The 24,348-nt window shown below is 39.4% G+C and overlaps 1 protein-coding gene across 4 annotated transcripts in view; it reads right to left on the bottom strand.

The window, feature by feature from the left end:
• CRPPA (CDP-L-ribitol pyrophosphorylase A) overlaps window positions 1-24,348 on the bottom strand; it is a 426,528-nt gene that overhangs the window by 387,519 nt on the left and 14,661 nt on the right. For all 4 annotated transcript variants that reach the window (XM_082398504.1, XM_082398506.1, XM_082398505.1 and 1 more), the window contains exon 1: window positions 10,001-24,348. This exon is cut by the window's right edge and continues 14,661 nt beyond it. In XM_082398504.1, coding sequence (XP_082254630.1) covers window positions 10,001-10,251 — 251 coding nt within the window. In that variant the 5' untranslated portion in view covers window positions 10,252-24,348. The remainder of the gene's footprint in view (window positions 1-10,000) is intronic.

Genomic DNA, 24,348 nt, shown 5'->3' with positions numbered 1-24,348 from the left:
CTGTGGCTACGACAGCACTACACTGATGCACACAACCGAAACTTCAGGGCACACTATCCTTTCATTTTAAGTCCATTCTTCTAACAAATATTTATTCAGCACTGAATAAATGATCAGAATTGAGTATACAATGGAAATAGTTACTGCTTTCACATAGCTTACAGATAAAACAAAGAACACCAACAATTGCAAGCTGCAATAAAGTGCTGTGAAGGAGAGGCCCAGGCTCCAGGATTGCATGCAGCACAATATTTGACCAGCACAGAGAAGGCCAAGATAATGCTCCCTAAGGAAGCAGAGTTTCCTCTTCAAGTGGCAAGAGGCAGGAAAATAGGCAAAAGGATTTGGAGGGGGAGAGAGAGGGATGGTTTAAGCAGAGGCCGTAGCAAGGTTCTGAGAAACTAGGAGGAAATGGAGGGGAGTTCTTTAAGCATGGAGAAGAGCCCATGAAGAGGCTGGAGAACCAGACAAGAGATGGGCTGGGCTAGGCCATGGAGACCTCCAAGGCCATGGAGACCTCCAAGGCCATATTAGGGGTTCTAGTCTTTAATCTTAAAAAATAGGAATCTAGAGAAAAGCTTTATGCAGGACATTTACACTCAAATTAATACTCACCTCCCCCAGTATTCTATGCTGTTCAATGACATAATGGGAACTGTGGTAGGCAGAATAGTAACCCCCAAATGATGTCCATCACCTAATTCCCAAAACCTGTGAATATGTAACCCTACCTATCAAAAGAATTTTCTATATGTAATTAAGTTAAGGATCTTGAGTTGGAGATCATCCTGGGCTATCTGGGTGGGTCCAATATAATCACAAGAGTCCTTAACAGTGAAAGAAAAGCAAGTGAGTCGAGGGAGAAGATGTGGTAACAAATGCAGCACTCATTATGACACAGGACCATAAGTCCCAGAATGCAGGTGACCTCCAGAACCTGAGAGAGTAAATGGATTGCCATCTGGCAAGTAAATGGATTCTCCCAAGAGCCTCCAAAAGGAACACAGCACTGCTAACACCTTTATTTTAGCCTAGTGAAACCGATTTTTTGACTTCTGACATCGAAAAGTTTAAGAATGCATTTATGTTGCTTTAAGCCACTTAGTTCCATGGAAATGTTCACAGGAGTGCCTGCAACTTCTAATTTAAGAGCATAAACTTTACTCTGGTGCAAGATGGAGAATAGATTGGGTAGAGAAAGCATGCAGACAGACCAGGTAGGAAGCTGCTGCTGAAGTCCGAGCAAGACAATGATGGCAGCCTGTCTATCAGATGGTGCTTGTGGATGAGATTTAAGAGATGGTAACCTTCCTGAGTTAGAGGTAATAATCCTCCTGAGTCAGTAAGAAAAACTGGCAAAATAAATAATTTACCAATTAATATGAAATAGTAAATTAATCGATGTTAGCTAAGTCTTCAGCATTAGTCATGTTTTAACTCATGCAATCCTCACACTCTATACGGTCTCATATGGGAAACATCAGAAGGACCTGATACACAAATACATCGTACTTTATCTTCCTATACTGCCATCTGATGCCAAAAAATACTTGAAAAAAATATTTTGACCATTTTTCATCAAAATACAACATTCCATCTTCTAGAAAGTAGGCTCCATGATAGCAAGGACAATATCAGTTTTGCCCATTGCTTTACGCCTAGTAGGTACTCGACAATTATTTGTTTTATCAATAAATGATTTTGGTCTGTCTCATCTAGCAGGATCTTACAACATAGCATAGTTTCAAGGATTATGAAAACAGAAAGCTCTCCTCATCAACCTGAAGAGAGAATGAAAATCAATGAAAACGCCGTCCCTATGCAATATTGTTTGTTGATTGTTTTGTTTCAATGAGTTTGACTCTTTACTCTGATTTCTAGATTCTAAGGCTCCAAGGATGACTGGGATTACTTATGTTTTGTCAGACACCTTGGGGGAATGTTAATCGCAAGCAAAGCAAAGCAACACCGCTCACAGAATACCAGACCAGAAAATATGTAGTTATCTGAACAGGCAATAAAGAGGATTCTGGAATATGACCAAGTGTAGGTTGCTCTTTGTTTTGTAATCCATCCATCCCCCACTTCTATCATTGCAAATTTAACACTGCTAGAACTTACTCTACTAACATGGTTTAAAACTTATACTGTGCTTAACCAAGTCCTTAGCAAGTGACAGTTCCTCAGTGCCCCCTAGGTGTAAGGTTTCCCAAGGTTCTGTCTCCACTGGCACAGCTGTGACCCAGGCAGCCATCTCTCCCATTATTTCTGCAATAGCCTCTTAGCTCGTCTCCTCCTTCTCACTTAATCAGCACAATCCACTCTTACCACTTCTAGATGACTTCTCTCAAGTGTAAACCTTAGGCCATCCCCTGCTGGCTCTTGAGCAGGACACTTCAAGACCTGATCTCAGCCTTCTCCCTGCACCACTTGGTCTCTGCCACGCCCCTCTTTCTCTGACCGCCACATTGTCTCACATCCAGGTCTCCGCTTATGCTGCTTTCTCTGCCTCTCAACATTATCCCCCATCCTCATCGTTCCTCCACCCCCACCCACTCCAGGCTGAGTCCTACTGTTCCTCAGCTGTCAGTTCAGATGTGGCCTCCTCCAGGAAGCTTTCCTTGACATTCTGGGTGCGGCATCTCTGCTCTCAGCTCCCAGAGTACTCTTATCGCTAGGGAGTCTTATCAAGCATCATACTGTTTCATTTTTATCTCCCTCACTAGGCTGCCAACTCACAGGAAGCAAAGACTATATCCCAGGGCTTGGCACATACTAAGCTTTCAGTAATATTAATAGTGGCAATAGCAACTAAGATGTATTAATTGTTGGCTAAGTGCCATGTACTGTTTGGAGCATGTGTCTGTAATATTTCACTTAATAATCACATTGGCTCCGAAAGAAATCACTATTATCTCCATTTCACAGATGGCACAGAGGCAGTGACCTGCCCATGATTATACAGCTAGGAAATGAAGGGACCTGGGTATACTCCAGTCTGACTTTGGAGCTCACACTATAAACCTCTGTAGAAGCACTAACACTGAGAGGTCATAAAATCCATGAGAGAAAAAAAAAAATCACATCTGGATCGTCTTGTCCCCAGCAATTCATTTATTTTGAACAATAATGCTGCATTTGTGGTCAAAAAATGGTCAAGTTTATTTCTTACAGTTTAAGCATAAGTAAGTATTCCTTCATTCATGTGTTCATTTAGTCATTCAGAAAACATCCAGTAAGCATCTGTCATTTGCCAGACATTATACTAGTCACTGGTAATCCAATAACAAAGACCGGCAGAATTCTTGACCTCACAGACTATGTATCAAGAAGTATCTGTTAGGGCTTCCCTGGTGGTGCAGTGGTTGAGAATCTGCCTGCCAATGCAGGGGACACGGGTTCGAGCCCTGGTCTGGGAAGATCCCACATGCCGCGGAGCAACTGGGCCCGTGAGCCACAATTACTGAGCCTGCGCGTCTGGAGCCTGTGCTCCGCCACAGGAGAGGCCGCGATAATGAGAGACCCGCGCACCGCGATGAAGAGTGGTTCCCACTTGCCGCAACTAGAGAAAGCCCTCGCACAGAAACGAAGACGCAACACAGCCATAAATAAATAAATAAAAGAAGCATCTGTTAAGTGAATCAATGAATAGGTAAGAGGAAGCTTAAGCAATTAGGAATAAAACGTGCTCTTGAGTTTATAGAAAAGTTTAAAAGTAATCAAATCTATTTAGTTTATTAATAGGACATCACACTGTTTGCTTTTTTTTAAATAGAGAAGTTTTAAGTACACGTTCAACTATATCAGTGGACAGGACTTTTTTCTAAGGCAAGAGCTTAACCTGTGCCCTAACCTATCACCTTTTACTTTCCATAGTCTATTCTATCAGAAAAATAAGCTAAAAGCAACTTTTAAAGACATGTTGCTTTTTTGACCAAAAGTTACATGAAATTAAATGTTAAAATATAGAATAATAAAGAGGGAGAAAGATAGGACATTGCTTGACAGTAGTCATTCAAACATCTGAGTTAATGAACTTTCAAAGGTCAATCCCAATTTTACTGGAATGCCTTAAAATATCTATAAAATGATTACCTATGTTCCATCAAACAGAAAGCAGTCCAAAAAAGTAGATATAGATTAGACAGATATACTCGCGGCCTAAGACTATCTGAAACAATTTTATGAGGCTCTAAATAGAAAAATGTTTTAAACAAGTGTTTCTCAAACTGCAGATTTCAGGACCCATTAGAGTATCATCAAATCAATTTTGTAAGTTAAGACTAACAGTTTTGAGTCAATAGAAATTAATACAACAGTAAAATTCGAATGCATAGCAAGTAGTAAGGACAGATTGTTTTCATGAAATTCTCTTTCAAATATGTTGGATGTAGTTAAGTATGTGTCACTGAGTCAAGAGCAAAATCTAATTCTTATAACAGGTCACAATAAAAAAGTTCGGAAAGCTGTTTTACACAACTCTTAAGAGACAATGGGCTTGTTATGCTATTTTGTTCAGCAACCAAGCATACATCCAGCACTTGCAAGCCTTTATAAGTACTGTTTGTGTTTTGAAGGATTTAGTCACATACTTTTCTAGTTATAGAATTAAAAGCCTTTTACAGTATTAAAATTTAATATGTAGAATCATGGCACTAAGAAAGGCCTTAAGTACCTCACACAGTGCCTAGTGAACAAATATTTGCTGAATAAATGAATTTGGTCGACCTCCTTAGCTGAAGGCAAGTCCACACTGAACCCCCTGTAGCTGGATTTTATCAAGTTCTGAGTATTTCCTCCCTAGCACATTCCATAGGCAAATACAAACCTAACCTCAAGCTCCATTACACCTACCGACATTTTGAGGAAAAAATACAGTATCTCAGATGTAATCTTCTCCCAGAATATTTTAAGATTTATTATATTTAAATATAATATATTTCTATTAATATGTGTATTATATTTTAAAAATAAATCTTACAGGTATATTGTGCTCAGACAGTTCAACAAGATCAGTTGAAAGTAGACTTAAACAAATGCTTTTAAAAAACAGATGGAGGGACTTCCCTGGTGGTCCAGCGGTTAAGACTCCACACTCCCAATGCGGGGGGCCCGGGTTCGATCCCTGGTCAGGGAACTAGATCCCGCACGCCACAACTACAGATCCGGTGCAGCCAAATAAATAAATATTTAAAATAAATAAATAAAAACAGATGGAAAAATCAGGCCCTGTTAACAGTCTTTAAGTGCTCTCACCCAGGCTGCAGAAGTTTGGCCCCAAGGGACAGTGACAGCTGTGGCTCACTGACATGACAGTTGTCATGGAAATTAGGCCTCGGGATTGTACTGTGGCCATAATTTATAGATTCCTCCTTCTCCATAAACACCCTGATATTTTAGAAGGAAAATACCGAATTGGTGTGAAGGGGCTGGCTCCTGACTGCCTTGACAATGTCAAGCCTCTTTAATATGGCCCATGAAGGCTTCCACTGGTCAAGCCCAGACTACCCGTCCTGGTCTTCTCTCTTGTCTCACAGTAGCCACAGGGGGGCCAATGGGAACTGAAATCTCCAATCACCTGACCTGTGCAAAACACAGTCCCACTCTATTTCTTCTACAATACAGGCCTCTTCCTTCCCTTGACTCAGACTTAATCCTTTTATTAATGAAGCATCCAGACAAAATGTTTAAGTCAAATTCATATATCTGAGCAATCACTCAAAAGCATCCTAAATTCATCTCTTTTTCTGAATCCTTAATATAATTAATCACTAAAAATTGCCAATTCCTATCTTCTAAATATTTCTCCTGTCTTCCCTACTCTATTCCTACTTTCAGCTTAATTCAAGCAATCAATATTGCTCATTTGGATTAACATTTATGCTTTCTATTCTCTTGTTCTAACAGAATTTGCAGTGGTTTTCAGAAACACAGTAGGACAGAACAATTTTTTTAAGTACACAAAAAATATTAAAAGAAAACTTTCAGAAGATCAACTAAACCAGAAGTTAATCCACTGAAAAACACCATAGAGTCTTTAACAGTTACTAAAAATGGACTTTCATCGATTTTCCAAGTAATAAGAAAGCCACCCAGTCTCAATCATATAATCCATGGTTTCCAGAACATACAAATTGACAAAATGAATTTTTCATCTGAATTTATCAGACTCGAGGAGACTAACTCACATTAACCAAACTAAAAAGGCTCTGAAACATGAATTTGAATGCCAACGTATTAATATACAACGATACACATTACTATCACAACGTCCGCAAAGTTCTTTATCAATGCAACGGCATATTTTCTTCCTATAAAAGATTTCTCTGGGAAGCCAATTTATAATAACAGGTTTTGATGAGCATGAAACCTTATCAAGAAACATCTTAAGCAGTGTCCTCGAGAACTTAAGAAGCCTCGTGAGCTATGGAGAGGGCTGTGCCTGACTTCGTTCAAATCTATTGTCAGAGAAATTCCCACCCATTCTTCAGCCACCAGGAGTCTGAATAAGCATGGCCAAAGTTTGCCTCTCTAACTTGCTTTCATTGTAGTTGTCATTTGAGTCTACTTAGCTATTCCAGGTTAACTAGCTCTCCTTAATAACACTCTCTTTCCCTAGATATTTGAAGCCAGAAATTAGACTGCCAGCAGGAATTTTTACTTCCTATTTCAGACCTGGGAATACATTTTTTTTTTAACCAGTAAAATTTAGATATCAGTTGATCAACTGTGAGTAGATTTTACAACCGAATTGTCAGAGCTTTAGGCCCCTGCCAATAATACCACTGCCACATGATTTCTTAAAGCAACGCTTCCATTTGCAAACTCAGGTCATAAATCGTTATGAAAAGGATTAATACCCTTGACCTCAGTTCCTTGTTAACAAAATAAGAAAAATCAAAGTTCTCTTCAAGTTATAATCTGTGGTTCAATTTATATTTTAATTCCCCCTAAAAGGTCAAAATGAAACTTTAAAACTCCTAGAAATATTTTTAGTCAACTTCTGAAGACCTTTGTTCTTACTACAACCTACAAATTAGTTATACTTCATCCTTTTAATGTAATGCACAGATCTGAACAAGTTGCATAATCTCAATATACTTTGTGAACATATAAACATATATATTCTTGTACACATATAAAAGCTATTTGTAATATATACACACACACAACTAGTTCAGATGGACTTTGAGCCTCTGTTGATCCAGTGAAAGCCTTTAGCCAACATGTTTAAGATTTGAGGGTTCAGAGATTCTTTTAAACCTCATTTCATCTGATAATTAGTTTAAGAAATTTCAATGGCACACAAGTAAAACGTGGCTAAACTAGAAAAATGCATATTTTTCCAATTTCAACTGAAGCAGAAAAACAATATGAAGTCCCAGACAATTCACAAGACAAACCTCTCAATGTCTCCTCCAACTTCTCAGTTATGCAAAGACAGGTGCTTTAATGCATAGCATGTTTGAAAAGTAAAGTACTTCCTTGAGTCTACCTTAAGTGCTAAGGATCTCATTCGAAAATGAGAATCTGGCTCTTAATTTCTCTATGGCCATGGAGCACTTCACTCTGCCATTGGCTGTGCTGGTTCTGAGTCCGAGGCTAAGCCTCCAGCGTTCTGACAGGGATCTGGGAGCCTGTTTTTTTTGAAGGTTCCAACCAGTTGCCTTTACAGCTGTAGACAGTTGTTCTCTGTCTACCCTACCTTAATTAGTACTTTTAACTGCTGAGCCTTTCCAAGGTTCTATGACTTCAATCAACTTGCTTCCTTCACAGCTCTTCTACCTGAAGGCTTACGTTTCTGCTTCCTTGAGCCTGTTAAAACTGACTGGTTACCACTCCTCTATCTCCTTTGTTCTAGAGCTTTATTGTTCTCTTATCTGCTCCACCTCCTTTTGCTTTCATGTTTCCTTCGTATGGCTATACATTTTTACTTGCTTTGGGTAGGTAAGTCAATGAGTAGAAATAAATGTTTACATGACATTAACTGAAAACCAAACTAGTCATGTTTTTTTGCATTTCCCTATCCCATTTTGGGGCCAAACTTCAGGGGTAACCTCCTTCTAAATCCTCATTAGTTCTTTACATTGACTCTCAGTTCCAAGACAGGAATTTCCATAATTTATCTTTCGGGATGAAATGACCTAGGCCTTTTAGCACCACACTCTAGGAAAACTATCAGCAGTCAACGGAGCTCACCTTTTACCAATAGAAGGGCTTTCATTTGGCAAATGGCTAAGAAGCACCCATAGATACACCCCTGTGATGCAAGGTTTCCAAGGATTTCCTGAGAAATACTCCAAAATAACCATATTCCATAAATTCTTCAGGCATTGTAATAGTTTACAAAGAATGATCCCGGAAGTATTTCAAAATGGAGGTTTTGATTAGTTACTACTGCTATTAGGATTTTATTACTGCTGTGATCAAATTAAGTAAAAATAGAAGTGTTCCATCTTATTTTACATCAACAAGGCCTTTCCAGAACATTCTTGTACTTTAAAATTGATATTTTTTAATATCCACCTATCTCCTGCTGCCTCAGAAGAGGCAAAACTGCAAATACAGAAGTTTTGTGGGGGTTTTTTCATACGAAGGAAAACTCAACGTAGAAACGTCTGCACTCCCTTACATCTAAATGCTTAACAGATAAAGATCCTGCTGGCCGAGCTCTATTGTGTCCCCTAATATTACCTGCATAAATGAGCTACGTTGTCACAATATCTATGACACTGGAATATTGGAGGAGCATGAATCAACTACTCAGAGAAATGGAAAACTACAGAAGCGAAAGAAGCACCTGGAACTCTTTCAATGTTTGTATGAGTTTCACATGTAACCACCAGCCACGAATCAAAGGTGATTATGGGTCTTTACACTTCCACTTACTTTCTGAATAGTGTCATTTGGAAAAATTACCATATGCAAAGCAACTGGGGCCTTTGGCTTCTGGGGTGTGTGAAAGCGTGGGAAGTAGGGGTCTGTTTTCTGGATAACATGCTACTGTCCTTTGACTAGAACCTCATTAGCTTCGTCTTCATTAAAGCCTCCTAAAGCAAACGGTTCATGTCAATCCACGTGAAAACATATTCCCACAGCTCCACACTGGCTTCTATAAGTTTAAACACCATAGCAACACCTATGTGGACCTTTGTACTCCCCCCCACCCCCGCTTCCCATCCCTCCAGCCTCACCCCATGCTCCACATTACACACGGCTAAAAACGAGCTAAAATAACATACCCTTCCTTTTCACCTCCTTCGATCCTCACTACTACTCCCCTGGTCTTCCTTATCCCACTCCTTTTCCCTCCATTTCCCCAGCTAGTCCGTTTTCGAAGATACAGCATGTAGTTAGCGCCCTTAAATCCGTTTCCACCATTGAAAGGTTTGGATTAAATCCTGCTTCTCGGTCCACCTTCAGTACCTAGTATTTAGCACAGTATGTCTCATATCAGATACTCAATTAATATTTGTTACTAGTTGATAAAAAGAATGACCTAAAGGCCCATATAACTATATTTGCAAGTAAAATCTAGTTTGCAACTAGATTTTAACCTAATTTGCAACTCATCACCCACGCATGCGCGGAGACAGCCGCTGAGAGTTAAAGTGCGAGCGTGAGAGAGAATATGAGACAGGGACAGGGAGACTCCTAAACCAGCTTCCCATTAGTCCCCACAGGCCCCGGGGTTAGAACTAAACGTCCCCCGCGCTAACCCAGTCAGTCTTGAGGGCAGCTCCACAGGCCGCCGGCTGGAGCAGTAAAGGGCTCCGCGGCCGTCTGTTAAAGGGCCAGAGCTCCCCTTCCGTGAAGGGCTAGCGGGAATGGAGCCCGAACTGGAATGACCGAGCGGGTGGAGTCCGGCCCCGCGGTCCGCCGAGAGCGGGTGCCAGCGCGAGCACAGCTACTGGAGCAGGTGCCGCGCGCGGGCTGCCCTGGGCGTGAGGGCGGGGAGCAGGGGGCCGGGGACCGCAAGGCGCGCTTGGCGCCGCATTACCTCTCCAGGGCCTGCAGGGTGTAGCTGATGAGCGGCCTCTCCAGGATGGGGCAGAACTGCTTCGGGGTGGGGACGCCCATCCTCTCCCCGCTCCCCCCCGCCGGCAAAACGGCCGCCACGGCCGGCGCGCTGCACCCGGCTTCGGCCCCGCTCAGCAAGCAGGCCGAGGCCGCCAGGTCGGCGCCGCGCAAGCCGCGCAGGCGAGGCCCGGCCTCCGCGGGCCCAGAGCCGCCAGGCGGCCATGACTCCATGGCGGCGGGGCGGGCCCTGCTCGCCCCGGGCCACTGCGCCTGGGCTCTGCTCCGGCCCTAGGCTGGGGTCGCCGCGGGGCGGGCGGGCGAGGGCAAAGCGCGCACACAGACAGCGTCCACCGGAGCCGCGCGGGCCAGGCCGTTGTACGGCCCCAGGGGACGATCCAGCTGCCGGTCTTCCCTCCGGGCGCGTCTTCGGCCTCTGTCCCGAGCCCAGCGCCCCGGAAGGGCTGGATTTCCCGGCTCTCGGCTTCTCCTCTGGCAGGACCAGCAGCTACAGGTGGAAGTGTCAGCCCTCCCTATATGCCTAAGGGTCTCCTTAAACCTTAACAGCTGTGCGCAGGCAGTAGCGGTCAGGACTCCCTCCCATCCCTCTCCCCTTGAAGAGATTTGAAGAGATTTGGATGCGAGCCACGAGATGGGACAGAGAAATGTGCACCTTAGCTATCTGGCTTTCATTCGCTCATGAGGCATCCTGGTTCCATCTCGGGTAAAGACAGGTGGATGGGCAAATGTTATTATGAAATATCAGTAAGCCAAACTGCAGCCGTTCCCAAATTTGCCTGCAAATTGGAAACACCTGGAGAGCTCAGAAAATGCTGACGCCTATGTCCCACCCTCACAGATTGGGTTTAATTGGCCTGGTGTGTGGCCTGAGATTTTAAAGATATCCCCAGGTGATTCTAATGAGCAGGCAAGTTTTTTTGGAACCATGGAGCCAAAGCGATAATACTAATAATTGCTGAATAGTCGGCACACATTATCTCATTTAATCTCCAGGAGAACCCAGCTATTACTGTTCCCCTTTTACAGAGGCGGAAATAAGGTTAAAATGTTTAAGTAACTTGTGTAAGATTGCACACCTAATGGCCTTTGCACAGAAGTACAGCCAGAGTTGAAAAATTCCAGGCCTGAAGCGTATCATGCCCTTATTTAGTACTGTCTTCGCTGGCAATGCTTACCATGAAAGAGTACTAAAGTATTTGGAGTGTCAGAGCAGATTGTATTAGGCCCCTGGAATGTAAACTCCTTGAGAGCAGGGTCCTTACTTTTGTGGTTTGGGTTGTGTCCCCAGGTCCTGGAATATAAAGGAAGTTTAATAAATATTCATTGAATAAGCTACTGATTGAATGAATGAATGACAATCGAAGTATATATAATTAAATATTTGCTAATTTATCAATCTTCACCCATCAGTAGTAAATATAAGATTCATAAAATAGGAGTCTTTTAAGCACTGAAAATATTATCAGATTATAATTTTCCAGTTTAGTATTTTTAGCCATTTTCCCAGTTTAGAATGAAGCATACAAAATTAAGATTTAAATTTTCAACTTTTATTGTCTTTTGATTTGATCTTATTATTAAAATCACTATCAGTTTTATTTTTGTTCCTTTTATATTATAATCAACGTTTAGCTCCATTCTACTTGAAATGTCAGATCACTGACTCAGTCGAAAAGTAGGCATCATAATACATTTCACTTTGTAGCACCACCACGCGTATCTAACCTATAGTATGCATTCAATTAATACATGTTGACTAATTGATGGATAAATGAATAAATGAGTCTACCTACAGAGGCAGAAAAGCAATCACATAATTGTTTCTATTAATATTGATCTTTAAACCTAGCTTTTTTTTTTTTAAATAAAGTCTTTTTTTTTTTTTAAAGGAACTCCTTTATTTACTTATTTATTTTTGGCTGTGTTTGGTCTTCGTTTCTGTGCGAGGGCTTTCTCTAGTTGCGGCAAGCGGCGGCTACTCTTTATCGCGGTGCGCGGGCCTCTCACTATCGCGGCCTCTCTTGCTGTGGAGCACAGGCTGCAGACGCGCAGGCTCAGTAGTTGTGGCTCACAGGCCTAGTTGCTCCGCGGCATGTGGGATCTTCCCAGACCAGGGCTCGAACCCGTGTCCCCTGCATCGGCAGGCACACTCTCAACCACTGCGCCACCAGGGAAGCCCCAAAACCTTGCTTTTTCATCTAATGGTGGAGCTAAAGCTATTCTTCATTTTCTTATTCTTGAGCAAAAATAGCATAGTAATAAAGGTCTTGTTATATTAATTTCTGTATAATCGTTAATATAATTAAACTTTGAAAATTTAGCCAGAATCTTATTATATTGATTTAGTTCTGTTCTTAGAACAAATATATTAACTTTGCTCTGTTCACTATGAACCCGTAGATCTTGCATAGCATATGTTAACAATGTTTAATAGATAGACTTTTATTGAAAAAAAGGACAGACTTTATTTGGATATAATATGAGAAGCAAAGTTTTTTTCTGTGCCTTTTTATATGGCTATAAATAATTCCTTATTATGCATACTTTGGGTAAAGGATGTAGTTTCCGGGTTACTTTTTTTTTTTTTTTTTTAATTTATGGCTGCGTTGGGTCTTCAGTTGCTGTGTGCGGGCTTTCTTTTTATTTGCAGCAAGCGGCGGCTACTATTCGATGCGGTGTGCAAGCCTCTCATTAAGGTGGCTTCTCTTGTTGTGGAGCACGGGCTCTAGGTGCGCAGACTTCAGTAGTTGTGGGTCGAAGGCTCTAGAGTGCAGGCTCAGTAGTTGTGGCGCACAGGCTTAGTTGCTCAGCGGCATGTGGGATCTTCGAGGGCTCGAACCCTTGTCCCCTGCATTGGCAGGCGGATTCTTAACCACTGCGCCACCAGGGAAGTCCCTGTCTTTACTTTTTAATGCATATAGAAATACCCATTAAATGGAAGTGGCTCTTGTCTTTGTATCTGAAAGGCCTAAAATTCCTGTTTTTGGTTTGTTTCTACATGTCAGTGTACCATGGAAGATTTATCTTGGGGATTTTATTATTATTATTATTATTATTATCATCATTATTAGAGAATTTTAGATCAAATTGGGTTCATTTTTCAAGTGTTAATTCAAGTATAATTAGCACTGTCAATCACTCTCCTCCTCCCCAACCATACTTACTGTTTTAATAGCATTTCTGGAGGTTAGTTGGGGTGTTGCTCACAAATGCTAATGAACAGCTTAATGGTTTACCCTTTAACTCTTTTCAATTCAGAGCCAAACAAAATAAATTATGGTTCCAGCAGGGGCCAGCCCCAGCATTTCTGTCAGCCTATGAATTCTAATTCCTGTTTTGCTCTTGTGTATCTTATGTAAATGAGACAGTCTATTAACCTCTGACCTTTAACTCATTTTTATACATAAGAAAGGTAATGCTCCAAATTGAGGTCTTTCTGTGGATAATTCAAACTAAACACCACATGGCAACAAGAATATTATCTTTCGTTCTCTCAATATTTCTTATAAAGTTAATTATCAACCGTCTCAACTGTCCACCTTGTTTTTCCTGTATAGCTAAAAAGGGAAATAGTGGTGAATAGCCTTAGGACTGAATGATAAATTTGACTTCATTAATGCTACCAGAGTTTAACTTTTCATAAGAATCATCTGGGGACCATTGTTAATATACATAGTAGTTCTTATATAATTTATACAATATAATCATTTACATATTATATATTAATCTTAGAAGATATATTATTGGCACCTTTGTTTCAGGAAGGAAGACCCCTTCCAGGGCCCAAGAGTGGGCTTTTGTCGAACACCTGGAAATGAATTGTCCGAGGAGACACAGGTGCTGCCAAAGCAAAAGACTTTATTGGGAAGGGGCAGCCGGGTGGAGAGCAGCAGAGTAAGGGAACCCAAGAGAACTGCTCTGCCAAGTGGCTCTCAGTCTCAGATTTTATGGTAATGGGGTTAGTTTCCGGGTTGTCTCTGGCCAATCATCTTGCTTGGCCCGTAGTCTGACTCAGCATCCTTCCTGGTGGTGCTCGCATCTCTCAGCCAAGGTGGATTCCAGTGCAAAGAATTCTAGGAGGTTGGTCATCTCCTCCCTCTTTTGGCCCCTCCCGAATTCTCCTGGTTAGTTTTCGGCGGTGGCACACCATGTTCCTATTGGGACCTCCTGTTGTGAGACAACTCAAGCAGGTGGTTATCATCGTTCCTGGCCAAGGTGGATGGTTTCAATCAATGGTCCCCTAACACCTTCTGACAGAAAGTTTGCTTCGGTAGATCTGGAGTAGGCCCAGAAATCTGCATTTTTAATAGGCTTCCTTAGGTGATCCTAATGTAAGTTTGGACCAGACTTAAACACTGAATTAAAAAAGAATTACACCCCAATTCACTTTATATCCAGTGCATTTAATTTCAAGACCTAATGCAAAATGCATGTAATATATTAAACATGCCATATAAAAATTGCATAAGAAATCCATTAAAATGTCTGTTTTATTTCCTTGTTAATTTATAAAGAAGAAAACACGAGGGGAAAATGTTTAAGTGCCAGGAATTTTTTAAAAAAGATGATAGAGACCTGGAGAACCGAATTATCCCCAAGATCTTTCTACAGACCTGTCATTGAAAAACACATCACCTCTGACAGCCACCAAAGGCCATGTCCTTGACCACAGCTTAAGCAGAATTGAAATTGTTGCCTGGAACTCTGTCCTGAGCATGGAACTCAAGGGTGCGATTCAATTGAGGGGTGACACATACCTCCAGAAACTAAAAGAGGGGAATGCCCTCTATGGATAAGAAATGTGGGAGAGATGATATCTTTGATGGGTTTGTTTAGGAAACAAATGACTACTCTAGAATTGATGGTAGCCAGTTTTCATAATCTGTGGAAGAGAAGAACATACAGAATCATCAATGAAGACCAACAGCTAGAAAAGGAAGATTTGCCATTTCTGTCAGGAAAGATCTTGGCAGCAGTTATTCCTATATATTTTAACTGCAACTTATTACTAAAACAAGATTTAAAGAAAAAAAAAAAAAAAACCTAGGCTTTAAGAAGAAAATGCTCCCTGAGAATTCAAAGTCATATCTGTTTACTAAGGAATAAGAAAAGAAGAATGTGGACATTTGAATGTGGCATTATTACCACAACCACCACCCCGCTCCCTGCCAAGCCCAGAGTAAATATAGGATGTGAGCCGTGCAATAGAGTCTGAATGTGGGACATCATTGCCTTGTAATGCCTCACCTAAGAGGGTACCAAGTCTTGATCTTAAGCAGATCAAAAGGGACCCTGGTGGGGTATGGTACAGAGAGGCAAAGAAGTGACATGGATGAAGGCAGAGAGAGAAGACTGAGACAATGATGATACAATCTCTTCAGTGATATCCAAAGGATACGAAGATATAAACAACTTTTAATTTTTGTTTAAAAAAAATAGTGCTTCACTGCTTTTTAGCATGGGACACTTACTTCAATAGCCAAAAAAACAAAAAAAAAGAAACGAAGAAGAAGAAAACACAGAGTAGTTTGGGCAGATGCTGTAATATCTAGTTAGGAGAACAATAAACTGGTTTGGACAGGAAGCACTTAGTAGTGATGGAAAGACCACGCTTCATGGAGAAGTAAATTGTGGTAGATTGCAGAGAGGAAGAAATGAGGTCACTGTGTTGTTTATGCTGTATGTGAATAGAAATAAGTTAAATAGAAATTAATTACTTCCATTTGTGACCGTGGCTACCACTAACTGGCATAAGACATAAGTGAAAGAATCAATGAATTAAGAATGTTCAATGTGCCAATGAATATAAACCTAAATGCATGAAGACCAATTTACACTTAGTCTTCAGAAAAATTAGAATGCTTAAAACTATTCCCAAAAGAAAAAATTGTTTTGATTTAAAGTTGCACAGACTATCCTCTTTCTTCCTCTTCTCCTATCATTATTCCTTGAAAGAACTCAAGACCTTGACAAAAGATTAAAAAGAAAAACAAAACACTTTCCCTTTTGTCAAATCTTTCCTTAGTAGTTATTTTTTTCTCTTAACTTCATAAAAAATCTGATCATTAACTCCTATAGTACGATAACAAAAATATGCACAAAATTAACCAACACTGGTCCTGGGCAAAATTTCAAATTTCACTGTTTCTCTTTGGCTCTCCTGGCCTCTCACCTTCTGGTCCTTTTTCCTTTCTCCCTACTATCTCCTGAATTGGGCATCTCACTATCAGCTCTGCTGACCAGAAGTTCATCTGTGGCTTTCACTGATGGGCTTAACCCTTTCAGCCTTGACCAGGACAGGTAGCTCCATCCTGTGAGAGGGCTACACCTTGAATTTGTCTCATTGCCTAGAAGAACTGCTTTACCATTCATGGGGTGTACTCACCTCCTGGCAACCTTCCTCCTGAACTCTACTCCCATTGACCCAGGTCTTATGATTGTCTCCTGCTTGGACTTCCACATCTCTTTGGCGTAAAGTAGAACAGAATCCCAGTTTGACTGGCTAGGCTTGCATCACCAGAGGGCTGTTCTCTGGTGAATTGGCTGGATAACTTCTCTGAAAGGATTAATCACATAAAAACATGTCACCACTTAACTGGTTTTAAATGTCAGTCCTGTGAATTATGATACCTGGGTCTCACCAGGATGTTCTATAACCTGGCCTTGAATTACTTCCCATGCCCACTGGCTGCTCCTGCTAGATCTGGGTTTGGTCAAGTTATATGACTAAGGCCTTCCTGCCCCTACTAAACCTGGCTCTCAAAGTGATGAAAATACAACCATCTCATTTATCCTGGGAAATAGCAACTAATAACGGTTGTTTCAGACATTTCCATTTAAGTAAATATCAGAATCATGATTTAAAGGCACGATATTCTAACCTTAAAAATTCCTAAGGCCAGAGATAATAGCAAGAAGTCACCATACACAAGGCCAGCACGAGTCTAATCTTAAAAACAATCCACTTACTATTCTTTATTTTTGAATGGATGGTCAAAGATAAGTGTGCTATGTAATTGCTAAATCACAATAAGCTCTAGAGAACAAGAACTGTATCATTTTACAATTTTTCTGAGTTGTCTATTGTGTATAACAAACCATTCCAAAATTTAGTGTCTTAAAATAATACCATTTTATTGCTCACAATTCTATAGATCAGGAATTTGGGCAGTACTGAATGAAGACCGCTCATCTCTCTTTCATTTGAGGTTGACCAGGGTAGTTCAACTGGACCTGGAGATGAATCCGAGATGGACTCATTTATACATCTAGGGCCTTGGTGCTTGGCTATTGGCTGAGGTATCTCAGTTTACTTCCACATGATCTTTCTCCAACAGGATAGCCTGGCCTTCTTTATATAGTGGATGGGTTCCAAAAGAGCAAAAGTAGATTCTACCAGGCCTCTTAAGTTCTATGCCCAGAATTGGCACAGCAATACTTCTGTCTCACTATATTGGTCAAAAGAAGTCACAAGTCCAGCCCAAAGTCCAGCTCAAGAGGAGGGAAAATGGCTCCACACCTTTTGATGCAAGAAATGGCGTGTACTTATGGGGCATGGAGGAATTATTAATGGCCTATCTTTGAAGTCTTCTGCAGCCACCAGTCACCCACTTATGGAGATTCGCATATCTTTAGATCAGAACATCTACTCAAACAATACAGATTTCATAGATTCCTGGCCAGAGCAGGGCAAAGGATTCAAAGGGTCATTCCCTTGCTTTCCTGCCAAGAGAGGAAGAGATTGAAGAAATACAGCATGATTGAAGAAATACAACATGATACAGCCCTCTCTGCTCTTTCAGATCATTTGTTTCTACAAGTTATTCACTAGAAGTTATCAATAACTATCCAAACCCTCTTTTTTGCCATCATAAAACCCAAAACTAGGGCTGAAATATTAGCAAAGTGAATATATACCCAAGAAATTATTTCTGTTACTGAAGCCCCTACTGTTATATATACCCCAAGTGATAGGCCAAGAACTGATTTCCAAAATGTGACAATCTTTTAGTCTCACTTGTAATCATACTGTATGGACTAGCACTTTATTAGAGAGCAAAATGTTGGTGATGAGGGTTCTTCATTATCTGAATATTCTTTCACTTTTTAAATTGTAATCATAAGCATTAAATTTATTTAACTTTAATCAGAGTTAAAACTATTTCACATGATAGTCTTAATTTAAAATTCAGTAAAACTAGAAATATGAGAAAATACAGTATTTGCAATAATGGAGAGGACCAACACAACTCCTTTGAAAGTCTATGAACAATTTGGAAGGTGGCTTCTATTACCCCCAAACTGAAAATTGTAAGCTCCAAGTATTAATATTTGTTATGGCCATTTATTCTATTAAAGAGCCATGTCTACAAAATGATTTGGGCTTTTTCCTCTACCTACGGCTATAGACTTGGTCAACTGGGAACTTCTGAACATTAAACCTACACTATCTTGGAAATGGAGCCAAAGGGCCCAATATCAACTAGAGATGCACAAACTTGTTTCAACCAAATGACTACCTAGCTGTCAGTTTTTAATAAACAACCACACCCCCAGTGGTAACACTAGTGGAGACATTGTATTTTGCCGGATTTTGTTCATATGGACATGGGGTCCTGCTTCAACAACCTCGTTGGTGTGAATTAGGCCTCTCTTTTGCAATCATCTGTGCCACATTTGAGCGATAAGTTGCTTCTTCATATCTTGGGACAGGAACTGAATTAAGAGTCCTGTCTTGTGGGCAACTGCTCTCCATTTTCAAATCCCCTGAAGAGCACACATAAGTCAGGCCAGAAAACAGTGGACAAAACTACCCACAGGTGGGGAAAATCAGACAGAGTGGGGAAGGGAGGGGGACTTTGACCTTTGCCATTGCCCAGCATAGTCCAGCTTGATGCCACTGCAAGTAGAAGCAAAGAGAGCCCACGTAGTAATAAAGGCAAAGGCAGCTTTGTCCTGATACACTGGAGGTGTGGCAGGTTAAAAAGCAGGTCCAGCTCCCTCTCAGCACATAATCTAAATTAATAGTTCTCAGCCAGGCTGCACATCAAAATCATTTGTGGGTGCAGATTGCATCAGGTGCAAAAGCTGAGTCAGAATCTGAGGTGAGACCTTGGAAGTGCTTATCCTGATGAGCACCTACATTTCTAGTCACTTTACTAGATCATACACAAAGATGGAAACCTGGCCGAGTTTAACAACTTGTGATTGACCAGGGTGAACAGAGGAGTTATTGCATGATGGGCTGGAGCACTGAATCCAGGAGTAGGGCCACTTTTACTCTATTACAGTACTCTATTGCATGTCAGGCTCAGTATTATATGCATATATCAATAATTCTTTCAGGTCTCACAACTGCTTTTGTGAGACAAAGGTTATCATTGCTCCCTTTTTACTGATGTGGAACCTGAAATTAGTGACTGGCCAAGGGAAGCGATGGGCTGTGATGCCAGGTCTGTCTAAGCAATACTATCCTCTGAAGGAGAGGACAGTGTTTCCAATTTGTTTTCAGTACTCTTTAGAGTGAGGTTCAGCTCTTTAATGCCCATCTTGACAAAATATTACAATAAATTATTCTTCAGTGAACAGTGAGCATTATCTCCTACAGCAAAATTTCCTGGATGAAACTGAGATGAACTAAATGAAGAAGGCATTGAAAACTGTAACATGCCATAGAAATTAAAATTTCTCCTTATCTTGAATGATGGGTGTTATATCATCATCCTATAATACAAATTAAATTTTTTCTTAAATATTCCTACTTCCTCATTTTATTACCCAACTTCAGCATATTCTATTATTTTAAATTTTTCATGTCAAAAATTTTCTGACCACAAATTTTCCATTTCAAAAATGTTCTCACCACCGCAATTCTTCTTGAATAGAAGAGTAATGTAAATAAATAAATTGAAATTGAGCCCCCTATTGGTGATGAAGTATTCCCCGCAAATGGCATAGTAACTCAATTTTTGATGGTCTTTGTCGTTGAACTTTGGAAAGCTTTTTGAAAGTATTAAATACGTTCAACTGGTTTTTCAAAGATCACTAGTATAACTTAGAGACATTATTACCTCTTATAAAAAAACATATTTTCATTTCCCCAATAACTTTTTCTAGCTTAATACTCAAGGACCAAGGCCACAATTGCAAAATTTCAGGACACACCATGCCCAGAAAGTGTACTATAAACTTTGCTTCCCGAAGTTTGGTAATGCAATAGTACAGATGAAAACTTTCATTTATTATTCCATTGCTTGTTATTAACTAATTTTAGAAGACTGTGGGGATTTTGTGTGTATTCGTTTTGGGAGTTAAAAATAAAAGATTGTATATGCCTAAATTACATGTTTTAGACCCTTCAAAGAAAGGATGAATTAATATTTGCTTATTTTTTCCTGGTAAAAGCTATTCATTGAGCGAACATCTAAAAAGATGAATAATTTCAATATTACCATAAATTTGAAGTGGAAAATGTTTTTCTATAAAGGAGTTTGTATAAATTATTTTAAAAGTAATTAAACTGGAGCTCAACTAAACAGTGTATTGTAGGAGGGAAAGTGATCTCTTCATGAATAGAAACTAAATGTTTTCATAAAGTGGTGTAGTTATTGTGACAGCACAAATTGTATTAATAACTAGTTGGGAATTGAAATAAAATGTTACTAAGTTTCAAAGGCTTGCCTTTTAATTGAATTTTGTGTGATTATTACATGAATGAAATAAAATCTAAGTATTTCTCCTTTTTGTGCTCGTGGGTCAGATATTCATTTGTTCAAAATTTTCCTGCTTGTAATCATTAGCATTCAAACTTTTTGATTGTCAGGTTGTTAAAACACTGAAAAGTGCAACCCAGAAACGAAGTGGTAGAAGTGAGTATGAAACGCTGTCTAGTGTGACAGAGACATTCATGACTGGAGTCTGAAAATCAGGGATTTTTAGATTGCTGATTATTACCCCATAGCTTAATAGAGACCCAGAACTCAATGCAGGTACCATCTCCCCTGTACCACCTACCCACATTGACTGTCTCTCCTTTAAAACTTGTTTAGAATTCATTATCTGCAATAACAATGATCTCCAAAGAAAGGTATATTTACTGTCAGGAGTATGCAAGATAATCCATTAGGATACAGAAAGTAAACATTAAATCTTCTATTTGTTTTTTATTTCCTCCTTCTTAAAACGTAATTTTTGTGAGTCTTGTAATGTATTAACATTAGTATATATGTATACTATTTAAAAATTTTTAAACGTATATTGCTAGTGCATGCTCAAAAGTTTTTTAATGGTAGAGACTCATGTCCAAGAAAGTTTAGAGCTAATGTGCTATTGTTCTGTACTTATTTTAACACTTAAGTAATGACTGAATCTTCCTGGGCCCCTGCTATCTTTATGATCTTAGCTCAGTTATTAAATTCCTCTATGTGCAAAATAGAACTAAAAATGATACGTTGCAGTGGATGTAGTTCTGATTGTATCATTTTTATGAGAACAGTTTTGTAAGAGATAAAGTGCTACTCAAATGTGTATGAATACCTTGAGAGCAGACAATAGTTCATTTTTGTATTTCCAGGACTTTTCACAGTGGCTGGCAAATAGAGCATGTTTAATAAATATATGAATAAACGAATGAATGAGGGTCTCTCTCTCTCTCTCTCTGTATATATATATATATATATATATATATATATATATATATACACACACATATACATATCATTAACGTTCTTATGGGAAAGAGCAAGATGTGGTGGAAAACATTAATGATCATAAATGAGAAAAATCAAATGATCTTGCTCTATCCTTGGCACTGTGATTTTTTTAAAAACAAGTCATTCATTTTTGCTGAGCTCAGTTTTTTCCTCTACAAATTAGGCATAATAAGATAATTATCCTGCCCTACTTCACAGAGCTGTTTTTAGAATAAAATTTATGTGAATTATGTATGTGAAAGTTTGTCATGAACTCTTATGAAAATTCTAGGCTAACATTGGTGTTGATTTCTTATGGTTCTATCATCTCCTGCTAAATTGCACTTGACTAGAAGGAAAAGTTCCTCCCTGCCTTATGCTTTTGTTACATTCCCTTCTGTGCCTAACACAATGCTTTACCCATAATAAATTCTTAATTTAAAAAAAAAAAAAAAAAAAGGAGGCTTTTTAAGGAATGGTGACCTTCTGTTTTCAAACCTGCCCATGCTTTTGAGCAAAAAACTGGTGGTGTTTGAGGGGTTCCAAACCAGTACCAACTTGTGTCCCCCCAAGCACTTTTTATCAGTAAAAAGGCAAAACATGTACTGGAGAGAATGCTTGATTTATACCTGTCTAGGCAATCAACCTGCCACCCACAGAAATGTTGGAAGTTTGGCAGTTAATCAGCAAGGCAATTTTTTTGCTCTATTCTCCGTTGATGATCCTTTGAGTTTGTTCCATAATGGTGTTCCTTAGTCATTTTGTCCCATAATAAAATGAATAAGGACTTTGTCTGTATCTCCACAGCACCTCCAGAACAGTGCTGGAGAACAGTGCCTGGTATATCCTGGGTGCTCAATAAATACTTGTTGGATGAATGAGCTAAATGACTCATGGAAATGAAGAATATGTATACTCAAGATTTTGAAGTATTTACCCAAACATTGATTTGATTTAATTCAGTAAAAGTTTTCCCCAATTTCCATCATTATAGAAAAGACTGAAAAAACTAGAGTTTGTGCTGAATTCTTTTCCAGTGTTAAGCTCCCCCGATAGTCAAATTACATTGCAATTTCTCTCCTGTGCTTATGCGTATGCATATTTGTTTTAAATACATATAAATAACGGGCATCCTTTTGATTTAAACCCAGTCCTATATAGCTCCTATTTTTTCTGAGGACCATAATTTCATGTTTGAGGAGAAGAAAAAATAACCAACACGTTTGAACATAAATATATCCACTCTCAAGGAGATGTCTTTCATTGGGCTAATGACACATTTTTTTTCCCAAATATATAACCCAAGAAACTATTTTACACACAAACCAAAGAGGTTACAGAATGAATTTTTAAATTTAACCCTTCAAGATACCATTCTATTTCTTTCAGAAATTACATCATGAATTTGAAGATTAGAAAATAATCACATTTTCAGTGCTATTTAAGTGTGCTTTCCCTAAGACTCAAAATTTAAATGCAATTTTTCTCACTCTCCTATATAGCACTTTTCTAAAGCAGTTGCATACTATCTCTACAAGGTTTATAGAGTAAGAATAACGAGGGCCCAGAGATGTATCCAGTTGCTCAATTGACCAGTTAAGTTCCTTTCTCTTTTCTCACCCTGCCCACCTCCTGGTGGGTCAATTGATGAGGAATGAATTGGCCAAAAGGCAAGGAGTGGGGGATGAGAGGCAAAGTCCTGGATAAAGAGAACTAGATAATTAAACACTGGATAGTGAAGAGTTGACTTAAAACAGCTCTTTTCAAAGGAGACTTCCAACTGCTGTCTCCTTACCGGACTGGAGAATCCAATTTGTCAGGATGAGTTGATTCTCATGCAGATGATGTAACCTGACAGCTAGCAACATGTAGTGGTCTGGTAACCAAGCCAAGAAATTTGGTAGCACAGAGTAAGTGGAGATGAATCTTTTTCTAATCAATCAGGATTACGTTTCTTAGAGGTTGTTTAGCCTGTTACACATTAACAGCATATTTTAAACACATTCTGTGCTTTTAAAATTGTTATAATTACAAAAATGGATTTTTTCTGCTCACAAATTAATTACAGGAAAAAGTGATGATGAAAGTATAGTTATTGACTCATGTTCATATCCTAGAATGCCAAGGATATTTCACAGGCAGATTGGCATAATTCAACTTCCTTTGAATTGTGACTAAATTGGACTCAAGGAGAACTTAGAGTTTGATCTATAAATATTCATTTACTATAATACAGTAGGGCTCTTTTTTAAGTGACAGTTCTAACTCATTATTAAATATATGCAGTAAATTTCCGGGATGCCTAAGAATATAGCCAAGGGGAAAAAATGCTTTTGAAGATTGAAAAAAGATTCATGCACTCTCTGGATCTCAACTAACAAAAATTAATTAATTAACAGGTCTAAATTATGTCTGTCCATAATGCAGCCAAAGTACCAGCTTCCCAGATGTTCTTAATGTCACCGATCCCATTATAATTCCTCAAATGCCAACAGTACCTCCTTTGGGGTAGGGGAATTATACAAGAGAACAGGTGCTAGCAGGATGGAGGAGTATAACCACAGGCATGTTGGTCAGAATAATTATAGTTGTTAAAGCAAGAATATTCAAAGAGCAGTGC

The sequence above is a fragment of the Balaenoptera borealis genome (assembly GCF_965194805.1).
Source record: "Balaenoptera borealis genome assembly, chromosome: 7".
Lineage (NCBI taxonomy): Eukaryota > Metazoa > Chordata > Mammalia > Artiodactyla > Balaenopteridae > Balaenoptera > Balaenoptera borealis.
Note: the sequence above shows the minus strand (reverse complement) of the source record. Positions and strands in the feature narration are given on the sequence as shown.